Source organism: Vidua chalybeata, chromosome 6 (assembly GCF_026979565.1).
Source record: "Vidua chalybeata isolate OUT-0048 chromosome 6, bVidCha1 merged haplotype, whole genome shotgun sequence".
Lineage (NCBI taxonomy): Eukaryota > Metazoa > Chordata > Aves > Passeriformes > Viduidae > Vidua > Vidua chalybeata.
This window is the reverse complement of record NC_071535.1, coordinates 11,654,278-11,674,672: the sequence shown is the minus strand read 5'-3', so window position 1 is coordinate 11,674,672 and position 20,395 is coordinate 11,654,278. Positions and strand designations below refer to the sequence as shown.

At 40.4% G+C, this 20,395-nt stretch overlaps 1 protein-coding gene across 3 annotated transcripts in view; it reads right to left on the bottom strand.

Annotated features, from left to right (window-relative positions):
* The window catches only part of BEGAIN (brain enriched guanylate kinase associated), a 149,979-nt gene that overhangs the window by 97,575 nt on the left and 32,009 nt on the right, over positions 1-20,395 (bottom strand). For 2 of the 3 annotated variants that reach the window (XM_053946891.1, XM_053946893.1), the window contains exon 1: positions 16,268-16,471. In XM_053946891.1, coding sequence (XP_053802866.1) covers positions 16,268-16,281 — 14 coding nt within the window. In that variant the 5' untranslated portion in view covers positions 16,282-16,471. Of the gene's footprint in view, positions 1-16,267; positions 16,472-20,395 lie in introns of those variants that run through there. The other variant, XM_053946890.1, reaches the window with a different exon arrangement.

Below are 20,395 nucleotides of genomic sequence, written 5' to 3'. Positions count from 1 at the left end.
GGACCAGGTGCTCTCCCTTGCTGCTTGATGGCTTTGGGCTTGGAACTGTCACCCACGGGCTCTTAGACACTGGGCTAGGGGTGCTGCAGTTGCTGAGCTTATTCATGTAAGTGCTGAATGTTTTGTTTCAAATTACATACTGAAAATGTCCATTTGTTCCCATTTGAATATACTCCATTCAAACTTGCCAAGATTTGTGTTCTAAAATAGGAGCTGATGTCCCATTCTTTACAATCACTGTATTAGCACTCAAATAGTCCTGCTACCCAGCTGGAGAGTCCTTTGAACAATCACAGCACCTAAATATGGGAGATCCATATCAAGAATGCAGTTTATAATGCAGAACTTAGAGTCCAAACAACACTTCTGAGAATGGGAGCAAAAGATGCAAGGGTCAGAAAAAATAAAATGCACTGTTTCTTTCTAAGTCAGAGCAAAGAGCACAACTTCAAATGTGAAGAACTACACAGGAACTACTGCAATGCCTTATTTATCTAACAAGACTGAAGTAATTCATGAGCTTTTAATGACGTAGAATCCAAGAGCAAATATTAACTCTTGTGCAATGAGTCATCTGCAGATCTGAATCTTCCTCTGGTGTCCTACTAATCAATAAACTCTCTTGTCCTACCTGCACCTGGTATATTTGAATTAGACAATCACTTGATGGAGGTGCCTCATAGCTTTCTATGTCCTTACTTCATGTTGTCTTTTTAGTCTCAAAAAGAGCTCTCCACCATTCCCATTTTACAGATGAAAACTAAGGCCTAAAAATGTTAAAGGTAACATTCATCCAGTCCTTGAAATCTTAAATCCCCTCTGAGAGATTTACAGTACCTTTTTGCATTTTTTTTTCGTTTTGAGAAATAAAATATTTTTTTAAACTAGTTTGTTAAAAAACTTCCCTGCAAAGATGCTTCCAGCTTGGATACAAAATTCCCTCTTACTAAAAAACCTTCTTGGTTTCTTTAACCCTTGCCTTTCAGACCTGTAAGGAGTGTGTGTGTGTGTGGTGTATCCCATGGCATCTCCAGGTTTCTGCCAACATCCACTTCTGCTTCCTGCCTCTCCTGCCTAGGTGCAGGATTGAAAGCCTCAAGTTTTCCCACAAGGCAGAAGACTCTCTTTGCTTTGTTACATCCTTCTAAATGCCACTTTAGTTGTCCCTGCAAAAAGAAAGGGATCTGAAAGTCTCTTTGATTGATGTCTCAATCTGTCTTTTCATTTCTTGTGCTGCCTGTTTCACCTAGATTCTGTCACTGATAATTTGCTTTTAAATGTAATGGATAAGCTTCCCAACCATCCATCTCCTCCTTTAACTACAACTTCTTTCTGTGCATTAATGACTGAAAAGTTACATTTTCATTTAAAGTGAATTTGCAAAGCAGCCTTTAGATAATAGGCAGTTCTAATATTCTGACATTGTTGAAGCCATTAGAAGAATAAATCAAAAGAAAATTCTCCTACTGCCTGCACAAAATGGGGGAAAGGATAAAGCAGAGGCCCCAATACTGTGACACTACACAACAGCAATTACCACAGACTGAAAAGGGCATGGAAATGGTAGCTAGAATTGGGCTTATCTCCCTGAAGTTGAAAGGTGTCAGAAAGAGAGGGGCAGGGGGAGGAAACTCCACTATTGAAACTGAAGTCATGGTAATTGCCTTCATCTCACACTGTTTTTTATTCCTTATTGGATGACCTTTTTTAATGCACGGGAAAACATCAGAATAAATCATTCTGAAGATTACCTGTAGAAAGAGCAGTAAGTATTTTGATCTGAATGCAGCTGAGTCTGCTCATGCTGGTGGTGGATTTAGCTCAAATATACTTCTAATAGTACTTTTCTTGCAAGGATATATGCAATGATGCTAACCCAGTATCCTCTAAGTGATGTTAGTATCTGTGCAATGAGTAGCGCTGATTTTGTGGGGATTATTTGTACTTGGGGTAAAGTTAAGAACAAGTCTTTGTATCTGGATCCTTCCTCACAAGGGTTCTCTGCTATGGAGAGGAAATGAGAAGAAAAACACTATTTTTGAAATAATTTGTGCGACAGGGAAGAAATATGCAATTCCACGAGCATTTTGATTTGGCTGAGGAACATTCTGCTTTGGAACTTGTCCCTGCTCCTTGGCAGACTGAAACTACTCATTTCAGAAATGTTTTTTCTGCTCCTGGAGCAAGATCTTTGCTCTCTTGTTCTATGTTCTCTGCCCTCTTTATCTTATTACAAAAAATCCCTGCATGTGGTCACTTGGCTTTGACAGAAACCCCTCAAAGAACTTGGAGAAGTCACTTACTCCGTCTCAGCCTTGCCTTTAAGAAGGCAGCAATACTTGCAGGAGCCTCAGAGGCTTCTTGAGAGAGGGATGACATCTAGAAGTGCAAAAGTTCCTTTGTTGGTCAAACAAACCTACACAGTGAAAGCAACGATTTCAGATTTCTCTATCTCGCTGCTGATATCTCTGCTCTTTGTTCAGGGAAGGGTAGGCAAAAAGACATGGTTTTTATTTCCTTTACATTACATTTCCAATACAACATTTACAATGTGAATGCTTTGCATGCTGGTTTAGAGGGTTTTTTTTTAATGTGACTGATTCAAGTACTGTTCAAGTACTCTAATGATCACTCACATCACTCTTATTATGCAGGTAAACAATATGCCTACCTTTCTGGGGCCAATAATGGTGTACAGCTCGTGAGAACCATTAGTTGACTTGACCTTCCTGTCTGATTTGTACTTATGCATCTAATAATAAATAATCACATGTGGAAGAGTCAAGAGAAATAATGTAACACATTCCTTTTAGTACCCTAATTCAGCAAAATAAACCATGGGAAGCATTTCAGTAATTTACTCAAGTAAGTTAGTAAGTGCCCTCAGCAGCTTCTGCATTTCAGCTGTTTGGTGCTCCAGCATGAAGAAAATTATCTTGGCAATTAGATATATTGTTATTTAATAGTCCCCAGACAATATTCTATTTTTTTGGAGGAACAGGCCTTTTCTTCTCTATCTCCCTTCACCATTACAAAAAAAAAAAAAAAAAAAAAAGTTTATTTATGAATCTTTCCCCTTGCCAAATAGTTTTTTTTTTGTTTTGTTTTTTTGGTTTTTTTTTTTTCTGTTTACTACTTTCTCCAAAAAGTTCCCAGGTATTGAAAAACAGCTTCTGATTCACAGCTGCATTGATGGAGCTGCAGGAGACTCCCTCTTCTTGCATCTCTCTGAGAAAGCCACAAGAACTGGGCTGGCACGGGAGCACAGGTGGAGGGGATCAGTGGTTGACAGCACTGCAAACAAACACAGCAGAAGTCTCCTATGAAACCTGGGTTTCTGCTCACCTGGGCTTCAAGGGAAATAGGAAAAGTGAAAAGCATAATGAAATAGACTGGCATTAAAGCAGAATAGTAAACCTCAGTCTCCGAAGTTAGATGAAAAATAATCTCTGTTAAAGTTGCATGTCCTTAGGCATGGAGTTTTCAGCTGTTTCTGGAGTAATATGGTGAAAAATAACAGTCTGAGGGTCAAAACTAGGATGAGAAGGAACATGCTACTTCCCGGAAGCACTCAAGCTGAGGTGACATAAATAAGAGATTAATCTTAAAAACTGCTGGGTTGCAAAATACCAGAGGCTAATGTTCTGCAGACCTAACTCAACATTTGGGGAGGGAAAGGGTGAAGCTGTTGATGGAGCAGGAAGAGAATCCCTCCAGAAAGAAAATGAGTTGGAAATGCATGAGAAAAACACACCAGACTAAGGAGAGATGGGGAGAAAGGCTAGAGACTTCTGCATTTGAGTGTAGGTGGCTATGACCTCAATAAAAAAACACTTCCCCCAGTGTCACCCTCGGTCTCAAAGTGATTTTTATTCCTCCTGTTCCAGAGGAACAGACTGTCATCACTCTTTTTTTCTGTCTCACATCACTCCCTCTGTGGTACTATTTCTTACAGCCTTAGCAGGAAGCATCTTGTTTGCATAAACCTCTTATAATAAACAACATAATTTCTAGCTTATTTAATGCCTCCAGATTTTGTGCTTTCTCAGTACTGGCCTTGTTGTTGCAGTTGTCCTTTCAAAATACTCCAGTTTGAAGAAACAAAGATTTTGTCTCCAACTTTTTGACTGTAGAGATGTTTTGGGTTTTTTTTTGTTTTTTCTTTTTTCTTTTTTTTAATTTACTTAGTGACTCAAGCTCCACAAAGTACCATTCTTACTTCTCACCAGCTGGTGGTCCATATGCCGCTGCATCTCTACTCTTGTAAATACACGTTTGAAGTCATGCTCATAGATCAGACTTTTGGTGGTTAATATGGCAATATGTTAAAATGTCAAGCGATGCAGAATGAATGAGTCAGGGGAAAAAAATAGAAGCAGTATTCTGCACATTTATAAAATTTTCCTTCTAAAGGGCTCCCAGTGGTCTGCAGACATCGAAGGATTCCTGCTAGTCTGACAGGGTCAGCACAGGGCTGGGATTTGGGATCCACAGCATCTTGATAGAAGCATCTGTGAGAGGCAGTGGCTCCCAGCTTCTCAATGCTGTCTACCAACATGTTTAAACTAAATTAGGAACAAAAAATGCAGTCTGACACATTGTCCGTGAAAGATTGCCAGCTTCTAACTCCAACTCTTCATTACTCTGGTAAGAGTGGTGAGTGTTCTGTGAAGAGATCGCAATTTGTGACTTGGTACTCAAAAAATGAAAAGGAAAAAAAAAAAAAAAGAAGGAAATCCTTTGAACTTTGACATTGCTTCGGAGAGCATCCTAATGACTGCAGCTGCAACCTGTCTGCAGAGCAAGACCATCAGAGGCTTCAAATCTCTGGACCTCAGTCCATATTTTCAACTTAGACATGGCAGCACCTTCACCATCTGCATTTCAAGTAGAGGTACAATCTCTGACCTCTCATACTTCCTCTTTTCATTGCATAATTGCCCTTAAATTTGGCAATGATGCTGCAAGCCAATGCCCTAATTTCTAGTGCTGAAGGAAGTAGCCAGGGTAAGAATAGAAAATGCAGCTAAGAGCTTTCTAGAAAAGAGATGCCACTAGTAAGGGGATAATAGTTTTTGTTGATTTTACTGATTCTGCTGTTAATAACAATGCCTTCTGTCATTGTGAATGTTGTAGTTAACCAGTCTCCAATTCAGTGGCTCACAATAAAAGTATAAGGAAACAATTGTGCCATAAATCCATGCGGCAGCTGTATGCCAACTATGGGTGCATGAATGCAGATTTATAGCTGGAAACACTCTGGATATGAATGACAGGAGTGTCATGTGAGTAATTTAATGTTTATATTAACATAAAAAGTATAAATAGCATAGCCTTTTAGAAAAAATAATGTGTTGTTTTCTTGAGTCTCTATTTACATTAATCTCTCTGCAAAGCTGTAGTGAACTCTTCAGCTTCTGTGTGGTCTGTGCAAACCAATATGTAATGTAGCTAATCTATGCATAATGAGGTAGATAACACTCAAAAAGGAGTTGTGGTTCTGGGAAAAAATTGGAGTCCTCCAAGGATGCAGTAATGGATTCATTCAGTTAGAATTCAGGATGCAACTATATCTGTGCCTATTTATATCTCAAAATGTTTTCCAATATTGTGCCGATAGAGATGACAAATAAGGAAATGGGATGGTCTAAAATCCAGGTTGGTAATTTGATCAGAACTGTCTGCTCTGCCTGCCATGATTATTAGTAGTTTAATGCTATAGGAACCTTGAGATGAAAATCCTAGTAGACTTTGCTTTTACTGTTTTAGGATTTGGAGTTCTCTTTGGGGGACGGAGATGAGAATGCAAAGTAACTGCAAAGCTACAGTAGAGAAGTCCAGTCCACATTGTGTTACTGAAAAGCATTCATTAAAATTTTACTATCAAAACTGTAACTCAAAGTTTCCATGTTCATTGAGTCCAAGTAAAACAATGCTTATTTGCCTCACATTCTTAGGTTACAATAAAAGTTGTTTTCCACACCGGACTATGGGAGGGTTATCACTGCATTAAAAAATAATGGTTTTAGATGAAAATAAATGTTCTTAAAAGCAAAGTATATTGAGCCAAATTGTCTAGATTAACACTTTTTTTCTCAAACAGCTCCAAGTCATTGTGTGCTGGAATGAATGGGACATCTCTCTTTGAGGTTTTTTTCTGTTACATTTAGATGATATTCAGTTCTAGTTTGTAAAGAAAACCCTCCAGAAGCTCACAGCATGTGAAGCCCATCAGTTCCAGTAAGTGAATCTGCTGAGGCTTTATCAATTTAAAAAGCATAACACAGTTATAGGAAAGCAAGTTGAAGTCTACAGTTACTGTAAAACTCTGCATCAGCAGCTTTGAAATGTTCTTGTTTTCAGAAGTTACCATTATCTAAAACTTTTTGCATCATATGCAGTAGACAAGACAGCTATAGTCCTCTGAACTAACATTTGCTAGCAGACTACCTGTTTAGTGCTAGAATTAATGTGTTTTTAATTTTTCAGAAAAAAAAATTACTTTTAGATTAGGTTGTGATTTCTCTTGTAGATTGAGAAGGAGGGAAGTGGAGCAGGGAGGGAGGGAAGTTGCTTTGTTACTAAACAGTATAGGTCAGCTAAATTTGGCCCAAAGAAACTCACGTCAGTCTCCTCTACCAATGACTCATTTCTTCCCTCTCCTGCTCATATGGTCTGTTGCCAGAGCTACCCCTTGAGTTATACAAAGACCTAATTAACCTTCTCCATGGAAAAGCCAAGACTCTTGGTCCTTCCTTCACATGGAACTGTGGTCTACTGTGTATATCCTAAAGGCTTCCTGCTCTTGGTGCCTTCTGGAGTGAAAGAGTTTAATAAAGAGCATTTAGTGTAAAGACAAGATACTGTCAGCATCTTGTGAAGAAATAAAACAGGACCAAGCTATGAAAATATGATGCTTTGGGAGGCTCCACTACTGGGAATGTCATTTTAGCAAGGGGGCGGCAGTGCTTCCAACCGCAGAGCAAGGGTACTATTTTGCCATGCACAATGAGAAAACAGAAAATTTCATCATTCTGATCGCCTTCATCAGCCCTATTAACCTGGGGACCTCTGCAAGCTTGTCAGATATGCAGGGACTCCAGAGCAAAGACTGGCATTTACTGGGCTATTCCAGACTACATCTTGAAGTGTGGGCTGGAAATCTACCTGGAAACCTGCCACTCATGCCTATTGCACATTGGTACAGTAGGGACAGGGATAAGCCAGGAAATTTATTTCTTTTCCAAGAGGCTTGTGACGGCTCAGAACTGAAGTGGAACTGGAGAGGTTCAGACTTGTCAGGGTCACACTGCTGATGTGGCTTGGGACTCCAGGTGTTTCCTTCACTGTGTGGCTATGCCCAGCACTGAGTTTGCAGGGCTGCAAGGAGACGGCAGTGTGGGATTTGAGCTGCTGTGCAAATTTGGACAAAAATCACCCAGGCCAGTCATGCACCCCTTTTAGCAACAGCCTGTCTTTGAATTCAGCAATGGAAAGAAGTAGGACAGAGGACCATTTGGGCATGTGTAAAAACTTCCTGGTCAGTTTTGTGACTGGGACAATCAAATTTTTCTGTGTGTTTAAGTATGCTATTGCTTTCCAAGTAATTACTTAAATATTATTGCTGCTCTGTCTTTCATCACTCTGCTTGCATTGCTTTAGGCTAGCTTCCTGTTTTTCTCATTTTTACCCAGTCTTCAGAGTATTTGACTCAATCTTTCCTTCTTTATTTCTTGGTCTCTTATCAATCTAAATCTGAATGCAAGTACAAATAAAAGCATAATTTTTATTCATAAGCTGAGAGTCAAAAATAAACATACAGTTTATTTTGAATTTGAACAGAACTGTTTCAGTGCTATAGATTGTTTGAATCTAGCCTCAAAAATCCAATTTCCCTGTAGAAAACAGCACTTGCCTCATCATTAAGGATTTCTGTCCATGAATGTACCTTGTTACTAGTTTTACACTGAATTGATAAGAATATTGGGCAGAGCTACAAAATATTTACTTTTCAGCCACTCATGGATCTGCTTTAAATCTTCGAATGTACTTGGTACACCTTGGTCAGGACTGTTTCTGATGAAATCCTTGGAAATACTTCTTTGTTACAGGACAGAGATGGGATTCATAAAGAGAGGAAATCGTATCTCAAAGGGCAGGTGACCCAGCAGTTACAAATGTAGTTAAATATGTGCATGCAAAGTCATGTGTCACACATTTTGTGCTACTTAAATGTAATTTCAGACACATCTGTAGAACTTCTTAGCAGAAAGACCAATTATGCAGATATTGGCAATTTCTTTTTTTTATCTGTTGACCACTCTGTACAGGTGAAGCATTGAATACGGTGTTAATTTGTGCACTACTTTGGTTAAGCCAGTATACCTGAGTTAAATAGTAGCAGAAAGATTTAACACTTTTTAAACTAGAAAGTACAGAAAAAAGGAGTGCTGATTGCTTTCCTCTTCAAGTTGCCTTTCCTCTTCTTGCCTGCTGCAAGAATGAGCTCTTGGGTGATAAAGGAAAATATTAAGTAGCCATTCATTGCTGGGAATTCCAGTATTGTTCTTGGAATGCCTTAAAAATAAAGCAGTTTTTTAAACTGATCCTTTTATCTAAATAGCAGTTATGGCTAACAGAAACATAAAATTAGCTATTTGCTTGACCTGATTTGTATGAAAGCTTCAGAGTTAAGGCCCTTTGCTCTGACATGGATATGAAACTGGTCTTGAACAGCAGGCAGCAATTTGGAGCTGCTGAGTCATGAGAGTTTCTTGCGAACATGAGGGTCTTTGTAGAAGAGCAGTGACTCCCTGAAGAGCTCAGTGTTACCAAAAAATTGTGAAGATCCTCATTCCTTCTACGACATCCTCTTCCTCTGTCTCCCCCTCCTTTTGAAAATGGGAAAAATCAAGGCAAGGTGGTAAAAATTTTCATTTCACTCTGAACAGCTGAAATGGCATTTGTATAGTCACGATGTCCTAGTATGTCATGTAAGTCAGTCAGCCACTGCTTTGCCAACAACATGCTGCTGAAATACTGCTTGCCCTCTGAGATGCAGGTCTGCTGCATGAGTTGTGTGTATATGTTCACTTGAACACAAGTTCTCAATTTTGGTTTTGCTGACATGGTGACGGTTGGGCAAGTTCAGGATGACAATTTGATTTTTCAATGATTTTCAGAGCTTAAAAAATGCATATATGAAGAAAGTCATGCTTTAAGGAACGATAGAGCTGCATGTGACATGGAGGCCCTCACTTTTATGCCAGTACAAACATTGCTACAAACCAAGAAATTAGCAGCAACTCTACACTGTTCAGTGAGGCAGATCTTGTTTCTCCTGGAAGAGTTGAACAACAACAGTTGTGCAGTTCACACGAGTAGCAGGACAATCATACACACTAGAGAAATCCTTCAAGGAGCTACAGGCACTTATGATCCTGCTGTTCTGCTGGAGTGTTCTGTATATTATACAATCCTCACATTCTTGAATTCCAAAAAGCATGGTTACACTTCACTATCTACTGTCTATTTTTCAGCACATTGTACTTTATGCTAAGCTGGCTTTAGGTCTTCACTAAAACATAAAGACAATTCAGTCTTTTCAATTTTTTAATATGAAAAGCTTAATAGTTTTGATATACTTCAGATGCTTTTGATTTTAAAGAACACTGAATCAAATGTGGTGATACAGGTCTTATTTGAATGCATTCTAAAGTCACTTGTGTGTAAATCAAGAATTGATTGGTAAATTAAATTGCCTAAGCCATGCCAGCAGCAGCAGAGCTGGAAATTGCAAAAGGCCTATAATAAAGTGTTGCAGACAAGTTATCTCCTTTCTTTAATCGGTCTGTGAGCTGTAGCAGCAGCAAGCATTCAAAATCTACTTGATTTCACCACAGAGCACACTCAAGTGCAGTTCACAAGCTGTACTCTCCTTGAACCATCTGGGGTTCATAGCGTGAAACCTCTTATATTCTTCAGCTTATAATATTGTTTTGTTACTGCTGCAGTGGCTGCCACTGTTTGCTTTGCAAGTTGCTGCTTTCAGTGTTCAGCACAACCCCTCAGTAGCTTTGGTCAAAGTGCTTACATAAACTGAAGCTCATAGCAATAAAGGGGAGGCATCCAGTTTTCCCACCTTTGAATTTCTTAGAATCATGGATAATTGTGTCTTTGGAACTTGAAGGAGGAGAACCCAACAACAAAAAAAGAAACTATTCTGTAAGTTCTGCTCGTTATGATACAAAGTTCTGAACTAATCACAAGCACAATACAAAATGGATTTTTCTTTCTTTTTTTCTTAAATATTTGTCTGAAAATACTCCTTTTATTTATTTTTCTTTTCTGAGAAGCTCATGGCATTGCTCAGTGATGCATTTTGCCTTGCAAGAAAGGGGTAATTTGTAAGTATTTGTAAGCTAGGCATCACTGAGGTCCAGCCTCTTCCCAATGACTCACTGCAGCTCCTGGCTGATGGCATGGCTCATCTACTCCTACCTACTTCCTTGGTCTCTTCAGATGTAAGCTCATCTCCCACTTGTCCCTGGAGGCCACTTTACACAGCTCTACCTGGTTTCATTCAACTTGAACCTGTTCTGCCCTCTGTTTCTGTCATGTTCCTTGTTTGGTGGATGCTTTTGCTTCACACAGTATCTATCTAGAACTAAAGGATGCTATAACACAACAATTGTTACATCAGCTGATGGGATGGTTCCTTGCATACTGACATCACTGTCTTTTAGATTATTCTTCCAAGCAGCAGAGAGATGCTCTGGGCACAGCATTGTAGGATAGCATAGCAGCAACACTCCTTCCTCAGCTGAAGTAGTGCTGGTTTGACTGACTAGCACAGGGAATAGTAATACTGGAAATTAGGTGTGATAAGCTGCACAAGCATACTATGCCTCTGACAGCACTAACAAAATTCTCAGAGGTAGATCAGCTTGGCTCTGTGCCTCAACCAATCCCAGTTCCAGGGATATAGTTCCCTTGGGGGCTGTGAATATATTTGTGTGTGTCCATTGCTCCCATTGCTATGTTTGACAACCACCAGACTCAAAGCTGAATGTAGTCTTGGGGGGAGAGAGAGAGACAAGTGCTTAGCTACAGCCACACCTTGGATGGCAGCAGGAGCAAACCAGATGTGCTGAAAACAACATGGCAAGGCTGTCACTGTTGCTGGGACTGCCTGGCAGATAAAAACAGCTTGCAAAACAGAGGAAAAATAAAAACCTGTTTTACCTGTTTGAATATATGTTAGGCAGCTTTTTTATCCTTTTCCTTTTCTTCTCCATCTTTGAAAATGCACCCAAAATTCACCCAGCTTGATGACTTTTTTACTATCACCTCTAATGACCCCAAAATCTTGGCCCTTTCATGCTAACATTTCCCTATGCTTTATTTCTTCTGAGCTTGCCCTGTTCCGTCTCTTTCTCTGTGTCCACAGCTGGGGTTTCACATCCCAGCATCAACTAGAGCCTGCAGACACTGCTGAGCAGATGGTGGAGCTGCTTCTTGCACAGCCCTGCTGCTGTCCTGTGGCATTTTGCTTCTGTACAAGGCAGTGGCCCCCAGCATATCAGCTGTGGATGTGAAGACCAGACCTAGGGTAAAGTAAACTGTGTTTGTTGGTTAACTTTCTGGGAAAAAAATCCTCCCCTTGTGCTCAAGTATATGGTAAAATTAATGTAGATACAGGCTGAGAGAGGAATAAGGACAAGGTGGGGATGGCAGGAAATTGCAGTGTGTTCATTAGCATATGAAGAGGGCTATATTTATACCAAGTGCAAGGAAGGCAGCATGATCAGGTGGGCATTTAGGAAGGTATTTACATTTCCAGTAAACCATGGCAGAGGCTTTTCCCTAGAACTGCATGTGCCTCTAATGTTCCTTTTGAAGAAACCCATATTCCTTCCTTACCACAGATGAACTCAAACATGCTTGAGAAAAGTCCAAGTCTAAAAATTCAAGAGACTTGGATCAAGCTGCTGACTTACTACCAGCTGTGTGTGCAAAACAAACCACTTTGCTTTCATATGTTCTGAAACAAGGGCTACAGTGAAAGGAAGATGTTACCTCAGAGGTTCCTTGAGACATGGGTCACTTTTATCAGAGATCCCTGGGTAATTAGTAAAGTGCCCCTACTGATGCTACCAAAATAAAGTAACCCTCAATTGAGGAATTCCATGATTATATTGTAAAGTGGAAACTCAGCCTCCTTAGAGGCACTGTGAGCCTGGCAGTTGGTCATGGTGATGATGTGTCTTGTTTTGTGTACTTTTAGATATACAGTTCAGCCTGTTGTGGATCTTGAAAGCTTAGAACTAAGAATATTGATTTATAGAGTTTATGAATTGTCACTGAAATTTTAGGAGTGTATTAAAAAAAAAGAGAAAAAGCTTTTATTGAACAATAGCTGTCTCTTTAAGTGACATTTCCTGTGGAGGGAGATACTCTTCAGTGTAAGGAAGCTGAGAAGCTGATCAATATTTGTATATTTCTAGAGATCTATTTTGCCAAACCTTACATCATCCTCACTAGAAAGTTTGACTATTATATTACAACCTGTATTTCAAGCAGGATGGAATGGAAGCAAAGAAAAAGTTGCCAGGAGTCTGTACTGGAGTTGCAGTGGAACTGGCCTTTCATTTGCAATTTTTAACCATTCTATGGGTTCAATCTGACTTAGAGGAGTACTTTCCAGTGTAGTGGCAATTTTATGTGCCAGCCACCACAGAGATACAAGGCCTCAGGCTTGGAAGGCTTGTGCTTCTCTTGCATGCATGCACCAAAGATAGCACACTGCTGAGTCAAAATAAGATAGTATAGATATATTTGAAATTCACTTTATTAACTGAGATTTTCAGTCCTTGTTTATAGACATGAAATAGAACCAGATACAAAAAACTGTATTTAAAAGGTTGGAGTCAGAAGTAATTAATGCTTAAAGTGACTCTATAGCCATACACAGCCAACCTACATAAGTGCAGATCCTCAAGAGGTTTGTGATTAGTAGTTAGCCTTACTTCTGCCTAATATATTGGTACCTTGAAATGTAATAAACACCGCACTGCTAAGATAATTTACAGTGAGAACACTTCATTGCAAAAACTGATTATTTTCAGTCAAAGTTTTAGCACAAAATTGCATGTTTCTACTTCTAGAGGAAGGTGTCCCTGTGTCAGGCTAAATACTGACAACCTCCCACCCTTGCTTCCTACTTCTCCTTCCACACAAAGCTCTGTGACAGCAAGCCCCTGCTGAAAAGGGCAGCACATGACATTGCAGGTCACAGCAGCTCCTTGGTCTGCAAGGGGAATTATTGCTGCATTATGTGAGATGAATCACATTGTTCTGGACAGATTCTCAGTGAAGGAATGTAACAGTAAGAGTTGTATTAGTTTGCACTGTTGCTTGTGCTGCCTGGCTCAATGAATTTTATGGCTGAACAAAGCACGAGCCATCAGTGGATCAATTTTTCAGGCTTCTGTATTCACCCCTCTCTCTGAATGGGCCTGGCTACCCCAGTCCTTGGGGATGCCCCAGATGGATCCCCATTCTCCTGGGCCGGGGAATGTACAAAGCTCACCCAAAGACTTACAGAGCTGCCTTCATAAAATATTTGGCCCCAAGGACTGTCACCTTGTATTATTTAAAATACTTTCTTCTCTTAAAGAGCACTGTGGAATGCAAACCTCTACTACTCTGACCCTGAGAGTTTTCAACCTGGCTTCCCTGTCCTTTGGCTATGCACCTTGCTCCTGTTGTTCTATTTCTCTAACAAGGTTTGTTTCCTTTTTGCTCATTACAGAACCTCTTTTGCAGGAGCCTTGTACCCTCCATGCACTCCAGCTCCACAGGTCCTCCCTCCACCCTCTAGTCCTTGGGCCAACACATCCCAGGTGATGTGGAATGGCATATCCTCAGCTGGTAGCAAAAAAAAGAGTGGGAAAGGAGCTGGGCACAGGAGATAGGGCAGAACACAGTGAAGTATCATGTGGGAATGGCTTTTCCATGTTACACTGGTTTCTGCATATAACAAAAAATACCTCTTTCCTCCAAACCTGCCATTTTCCTCTCGTTTCTTTTTTTCTTCTCCTAGCTTCAGGTTATCTCTCTTCATGACCTCTCTGAAGCCACTGTGGTTAAAACACAGGGTAATTTGTTTTTTACCTGAGTACCACACTTTGATAAGTTTAGAAAAAATCTAACCCTCTCCAGGCTGTGAGTTTACTAGCTATTTAAGATAAAAATTCCTGATAGTTTTCTTAAACTGCCAAGGATTCTGTCAGTTTGTGTCCAAGGGAATGACTGTCGACAGGGAGCCTGGAAAAGTTTGGGATGGAGCAGTGCAGCTTCTGCACTGGGTCCTGCTGGAGCTCCCCCAGCCTGGCTTGCTGCCCTGCTTGGGAGCACAGGGAGCTCTGGAACTGGCCTTGCACCTGCTGGGCTGATGGGGACAAACCTCTGCCAGAATCAACTTTTGCACACAAGAATTTTTAACAGAAAATTTCTTTAACAAACCCCTGAGAGAGCCTGACCCTTTTCTTTGTGGAGTTAGTAGTGAAGCTCCTGCTTCATTTCAGTGGGGCAGGGTCAACTTTTCCATCTGTGTAGTACTCAGGGAGTAGCGAGGTAAAGACTGGCAAGGCTGACAGCTGCAAAACTGCAATGTTTGGAAAATGGAACTTTATGAATGTTTACTCTCATTATTGAAAATTCTTGGGGTTTTTTCGCTACATTCTGCTCATTCTCCTGGGCTCTGCAGCCCTTTATTGCAAAAGAGGCAACACTAAAAGCAGAGGCCAAGGCATGCTCAGGAAAGTATTACAAGGATTAGACTGCATTTGTACACACATGTTTATCAAACAAAGATGTAAATATATATTCACTTGCATCTTCCAAGAGAGTCATTCATGACAGAAGTGTGCATACACTATAGGTGCTTGTTTGGAATTTTTATTAGACACCAGTCTGCACATTGAGCCATTTTCTCAGGCATTACTCAGGAAAAACTCACAGCTTTAACATTATAGTACTTAAATACATGAAAATCCGTAATACATTGCACAGTGTTTTTCTTTCAGCACAAAAGTTACAATACTTCTGTTTTGTACAATAGTACAATACTTCATGAGGCTCTACAAAAGTGTGTAAGTTAAGTGCTTTAAAAATACATTTTTAGTAACTTTTGGACATGCAGCTTCAAGTCCACTGTAAGAGACTTAACCTCCTATGCCTCAAAAGAAAAACAGGATTCTGTTTCCAGCCCAGAATTAATTAAACACTTGAACAAATTTCTGTTTTGCATTTGCCCAGCTATTTCTTGAATTTCAGAACTTTTCTGCATTTCTAATAACTCAGGATAGCCTTTCCAAACTGAAGGAATCTAAAAAGTTTTTCTTGGACAAGAGTTACCAGATTCAGAGAAGGAATTTAGGCTTGTCCAATAAAATCAAGTAAGATCATGGCCAGTGTATTTGATTATGAAAGGAAGTTCCATAAAGTATTTAAAGGGTAGTAAAAAGTTCATCTCTTACCGATCACTTTGATAATGTATTAGCTAACAAGGTTTTACTAATTTTTAATTAATTTATTAAAAAGGGCTACAATGCTTTCTTCTTTCTTTTTCTTTCTCAACAACATACACAAAAGCAATATCCCCCAAAGCAGACTTGCACTAGGACATGAAATGAAAAACTTATGTTATAAAACCCATCTCCTTTTGCTTAAAGCAGAGAGATGTGCTGAGAAACTGGTACAGTATGACAACATTTTAAACACAGAGGAGACAAGATTTATCTGGCTGGTATACAATATAAAACAAAAATCGAACACCAATGTTACAGTGTTATACTGAAACAAACCACATTAATTAGATGCTTTGAAGTCAAGCCTATATTTTCTTCAGCTTTTTCATGAATTATTGATCCACTTTCCTCATTAAATGGAATGGCAGGCTCTTGCAGTAAATGGACAAGTGGCTACAACATTTATATAATCAAATATGCTCTGCATCTGGCAATAAAACATGTTTGTGTGTAAAGCATGCTTTCTGAATTGACGTCCCTACAAAACAGATTTGCTAGAACAACCACATTCCTTTTCTTTTGTCTCTAAAGCACAGCTTGCCTTGCATCATCATGCAATCCAGTATTCTACTCTGATCGTATTAAGCAAAATATTTTCCAAGAGCCTTTATTGTGCATTGTGCAATAGAACATTTCTTCTCTATAATGAGATGTAAATAAACTGTCTCACTTACCTTATTTTCTCCATTTCTGCCGCAGAGGCCTACAAGAAATCAAATAATAGGAGCAAGTGAATGAAAGAAAACATTCACTCTGCAGATTTATGCATAGTTAAGGCTTTCCGAATGCTTCTCGGCAAGTGGCTACAAAGCGCCGGCGAGCGAGCCCCACATCTGCATTAGCCGAAAATAACACTGGCAGCTGAAGTGGGGAATAGAGCCGAGCGCAGTGGGAGCCCGGTGTACCCACGAGCCATGGGCACCGGAATGACTCAGTTGTAGCGCTGAGGCAGAAAACGGGGAGGGGAGAAAAAGAAGAAGGGAGAAAAAAAAAAAAAAAAAAAAAGCCAAGAAAGCAGCAGCAAGTAACAGGTTACTGAGCCTCCCGGGTTTCCCAGGGAAAGTTGAATTGCGGTGCTACCCTCTGTGCGGTGGGCATGGCAGCGGGCTGGGCTGCCGGGGATTGACAGTGACTTCATCACACGTGAATTCGGAGCTCAATTCATCATCTTTCACTGAGCCCGACAGATGGAGGGACGCGAGCGTGCCTCCTTAGTGGGAGTTTCGAGTAATCAAATTACTTTCCTCAAGTAATACACTATCTTGACAATTAGCATCTCAATACATGGAGGCGTCTGGTTAACCCTATCGCTGCTGCTGGCCCGCCTGAAGCTCCCGGCCGCGGCGCCTCCCCGGCCCCTGCCCCGCCGCGCTCCCGCTAACCCCCGGCCCGCGGCTCGGCTCTCCCACGGACACAGAGGCTCTCCTCGCATCCTCACACAGCCGGCACGGCCGCGGGTGGTCATTTCATTAACCTGCCTCGGTTCTTTTTACCGTGTAGGTGCTGTAAATTCCTGCTTATCTATAGCACGGAGAGTCATTAATTTCTCCAGCATTACTTGTTAGCATAGTCTTGTTTAACCCTTTGGTTTCTTTTTTGTCATTATCTCGTGCAGATCCTAAAGAGCTGCTCCCATTTCATTTTAGCACAGCGCTGGCACAGAATCTCATCAATTCTCCCAGTCCCACTTTATTGTAACTAAGGAATGAGCACTCAGAGCAATCCTGCAATCTCTAGAGCCAGATAAATCCCAGCATCACAGAATCTCTTATTTATACTGAAAGCATTGGCCATTAATCATGAGCACTTTAAGCCTTATTGATTAATGGCTAACAATCATATTTGAGTATGAAATAAATTAAAGATTGAAAATAGAGAATGTAAATTTAATCAGTCAACCTGCAGGAAATTTGTCAAACTGCCTAATAAAACATCCCAAATGACAAATTGTTGGTTCTTCATTGGGTCACTTGTGTTCCCTTTTTCTCATTTACTTTTGATCTGGCCATTAGAGAAGCTGTCAGTCAGGTTGGTGCTTGCATGGCAATTTCTGTTGTCAAACATTAAGGATTTTAGCCGTTCACCATAACTTGGTAGGCAGGAAGCCAGCTGCAGGAAAAGCCCTCCTCAGTTTCTCAGTAACATATGTAATGCTTGTTTACATGGTCCTTGCTATTTAAACATGTATTACATACATGCTGTGTTGGAACCACAAGGTTGTGTGTGGAATCTTGAGATTAAAAATGTAACCTAAGGACCCATAATTGCTTTCCCTAATTTTTGTCTGTCCATTGAATCCTGCATATTCTGTAGTACACAGGAAACAGATTCAACATTGGTGATCAGAAAATGAACCACAGAGGCATGAGAGTCTACTGGCAGACCCACTGGCTTGCCAGCTTGGCTCTCCAGACATGAACTACCCAACACTGACCTGCTCATCATGTTCCTTTAATTTTTGAGGAGATGACAGTTCTTTTGCATGGCTACTCACTGATTCTTTGCCTTGAACTCTGGGAGTCGCTGTGAAGACAGGGTACTTAGAATATCTGATTTCAGAGCTTGTATTATGGCAATATCTGCAGACATAAAGGGAAGATACCTGGCCTTGCTTTTGCCTCATGCTTTGAATAATGCTGCACTCATGGGGTCAGTGTGGGGGTTGCTTTGTGTGATTAAATCAAAGTATTGAGAAAAGGAGCTGTAGACTAATGTTTTGGTGATACTCATCTGTGAATGCAAGTGAGTCATTGGCTGCCAATCCTGACAGGAAATTAGTAGGGAGAAAAAAGCACAGCAAATGCCTAACACCAATTCAAACAAGAAAACTAAACCAAACTGCAATTACTTTTTTTTTTTTTTTTTTTTTTTTTTCCTGGTAGGTCTGGGTTTTTTGCCTCCTCACAGTAAAAGCTCTTTGTTCCATGTAATATGGCCAATTTTCTTTGGACCATTGAGGGTGTTCTACTCTGCCCTTCCCTGGCAGGCTGGTGTAGTAAAGAGATGTCTCCTCTCTGACTGGAAACTTTGGGGTCAGACCAATCCTCCTCGAAGAGGATGCTCTGCCCCAGGTCAAGCACTGGGCTGCAGTGTGGGAGGGGTTCCCGCTCTCCCTTGGGAGGCAGCAACAGTCTAGAAAAGGTTGCCAATCAACTGCTGCCCTCCACCCCAGTTGAGCTGTCCATCAATGCTTGGTACTCTCCCCAGTTCCAGAAAGTTCAGTTGTTCTGTTATCCCCATTGGCTCCTGTTAGAATACCACTCCTCCTCTGTACCCTGATTAGTTCTCTGTATGTCACCCCACTCTGTTTCCTCCCCTTTACCCGTTGCCCGTTGGCTGTTCTGTACCCTAACCACTCCTACTCCTTTGCCCTTAATACCCAGCCCTGCCTTCCCTCGGGGCTGCCGGAGCTGGCTCCCTCCTAGAGCGCTTGTGTCCCTCATCTCCTCGTCCTGTTCCTGCGCCTCTCCTATAATAAAGCCTCTAGGAATACAGCTACTCCGGAGTCCTCTCGTCCGTCCGGTGGAGCTATCCAGGTCCCGCCACCTCCTCCCCGCGGACCGGTCAGCCAAGGGTTTTCCCCCGGACTGGCTGGGCACCCGGGTGAAGCCTGGAGGACTTGTAATTTAATACACTGCAGCGCTGCAATGCTCCATTACATTTTTTGACAGGGATCCACTTCTACTAAATAGGAGCACAGGACAGGACTAGAGCCTGGATGTTCTTCAGCAGATTGTCCTAGATTTCAGTTTAGGAAGTTAAATGAGAGTACACATATGAGAAGTGGTGAAAACAAAGACAGGAGCATCTGTAGAAACATAGCTTTCATCCCAAGCAGTTTATTTTCTCAGATAGCTGTGTCCCTTAAAAAAGTAATTTTTTTATCCCCTTTTTTTCCTTTTTCTTCTTCTTCCATTTCCTCCTCCACATTTAATTTTTTCCTTTTTTTTTTTCTTTTTTCCCCCAAAGAAGCCTTAACAACTCATAACTATTTTAAAAGTCTGTGGTTTTCTGAAAAAGCTCTGTAATCACAAGGTGACATTTTTACTAAGACAAAATTGCTGTTCTTAGCCAGATCCCTGCCATTGATTTAGCCTGTGGAAGTTAGAGGTTACATCATCCTCCCACTGCTGTCTATGAATGCTCCTATTTGAAACATCTTACTGAATTGATTTAAAAATATATTCTAAACAGCTCTGAATTGGCCACTTTATGGACAAATTTTGTCCTTAAAGTCTTATGGGACCTATTTCAAGCAGATAGACTGAAGTAAAGGTTGATAAAGCAAGAATGTCCTTAATGGTAAGTCACCCATAAATTGTTTGCTAGCATGTTGATTCATTTCAAGAGATTATTGATGCCTCAACTGAGCAGTGATTGAAGCTGTGTGATTTTTTTAATTAAATATTTTAAATTAAGATCAGTAATTACCTTTAATTATAAAAATATCAGATGTGATTTATTTACATGGGATTTTTTTAACAATATCAATGCAGTATGACTGAAGAATTTATTTAATTGACCTAAAAATAACAATTTTTGCTTTTAATAAAAAGTTTGGTCTGAGTAACTCAATAGGCTACATTTCTATATACAGTTTCTTTATTTAAAATGCTGAGACTTAAAACACTGAGGTTTGAAGATTTTAATTTTTACAGACATGGTGTGGCAAATATCCCTGGAAGCACTTTTGGGCAATGACTAATAATACTGATAGAAACCTGATTTTTTTCCAAGTGTTTGAGGGAAATGTGATACACCAAACAACTACCAGGACTCACCTTTTTTTGGAAGTGTTAAAC